A 973-nucleotide genomic window follows, 5' to 3' on the forward strand; every position below is an offset into this window, starting at 1 on the left:
AGAAGGATCCGGGTACTGAAATGGCCAGCCTGCAGTCCAGATCTTTCACCCATAGAAAACATTTGGCGCATCATAAAGAGGAAGATGCGACAAAGAAGACCAAAGACAGTTGAGCAACTAGAAGCCCGTATTAGACAAGAATGGGACAACATTCCTATTCCTAAACTTGAGCAACTTGTCTCCTCAGTCCCCAGATGTTTGCAGACTGTTATAAAAAGAAGAGGGGATGCCACACAGTGGTAAACATGGCCTTGTCCCAACTTTGAGATGTGTTGATGCCATGAAGTTTAAAATCAACTTATTTTCCCCTTAAAATTATACATTTTCTCAGTTTAAACATTTGATATGTGATCTATGTTGTATTCTTAATAAAATATTGAAATTAGAAACTTCCACATCATTGCATTCTGTTTTTATTCACAATTTGTACTGTCCCAACTTTTTTGGAATCGGGTTTGGAAATTAAGTTTGCCAAACTAGGTGTTTTTTGCATTTTTCTGGAGCAGAGGACTGGAGTGATTCCTCCACGTTTGTATTGATTTCTTCTGACTTTTATTGACTTCTTTCTTTATTGAATTCAACACTGCATCACTGTACACTCACAGATAAACTGCAGCCGACTCTGACTGTAAAACCCCAGAGTTCAGTGTTCACTGGAGACACAGTTACTCTGAGCTGTGATGTGGGACAGTTAACTGGATGGACAATTCACTGGAGAAAAGACTCAAACCCTGAATCCACGGGTGATGCAACTAAAACAATCAAGTCTGTGAGAGTCTCTGATGAAGGAGAGTACAAGTGTAGAGCAGAACGAGGAAACTCCTACAGCGAGTACAGTAATGCAGTTACGATAACCGTAAAAGGTCAGCGCTCTCTTACTTTCTATACTTTTTTATTGGAAGACAACTTTGTGTTTGTTAGAAAACACGATAAGTACTGTCATACATTAACAATGTCAGTTAAACTAAATATC

The 973-nt window shown here is 38.8% G+C and overlaps 1 protein-coding gene across 1 annotated transcript in view; it reads left to right on the plus strand.

Moving 5' to 3' along the window:
- The window catches only part of LOC107574795 (leucine-rich repeats and immunoglobulin-like domains protein 1), a 10,653-nt gene that overhangs the window by 5,134 nt on the left and 4,546 nt on the right, over nt 1–973 (plus strand). Inside the window, exon 6 of the mRNA XM_016261234.1 lies at nt 597–863. Coding sequence (XP_016116720.1) covers nt 597–863 — 267 coding nt within the window. The remainder of the gene's footprint in view (nt 1–596; nt 864–973) is intronic.

This window comes from Sinocyclocheilus grahami, unplaced genomic scaffold, assembly GCF_001515645.1.
Source record: "Sinocyclocheilus grahami isolate Dianchi unplaced genomic scaffold, SAMN03320097.WGS_v1.1 scaffold2343.1, whole genome shotgun sequence".
Classification (NCBI taxonomy): domain Eukaryota; kingdom Metazoa; phylum Chordata; class Actinopteri; order Cypriniformes; family Cyprinidae; genus Sinocyclocheilus; species Sinocyclocheilus grahami.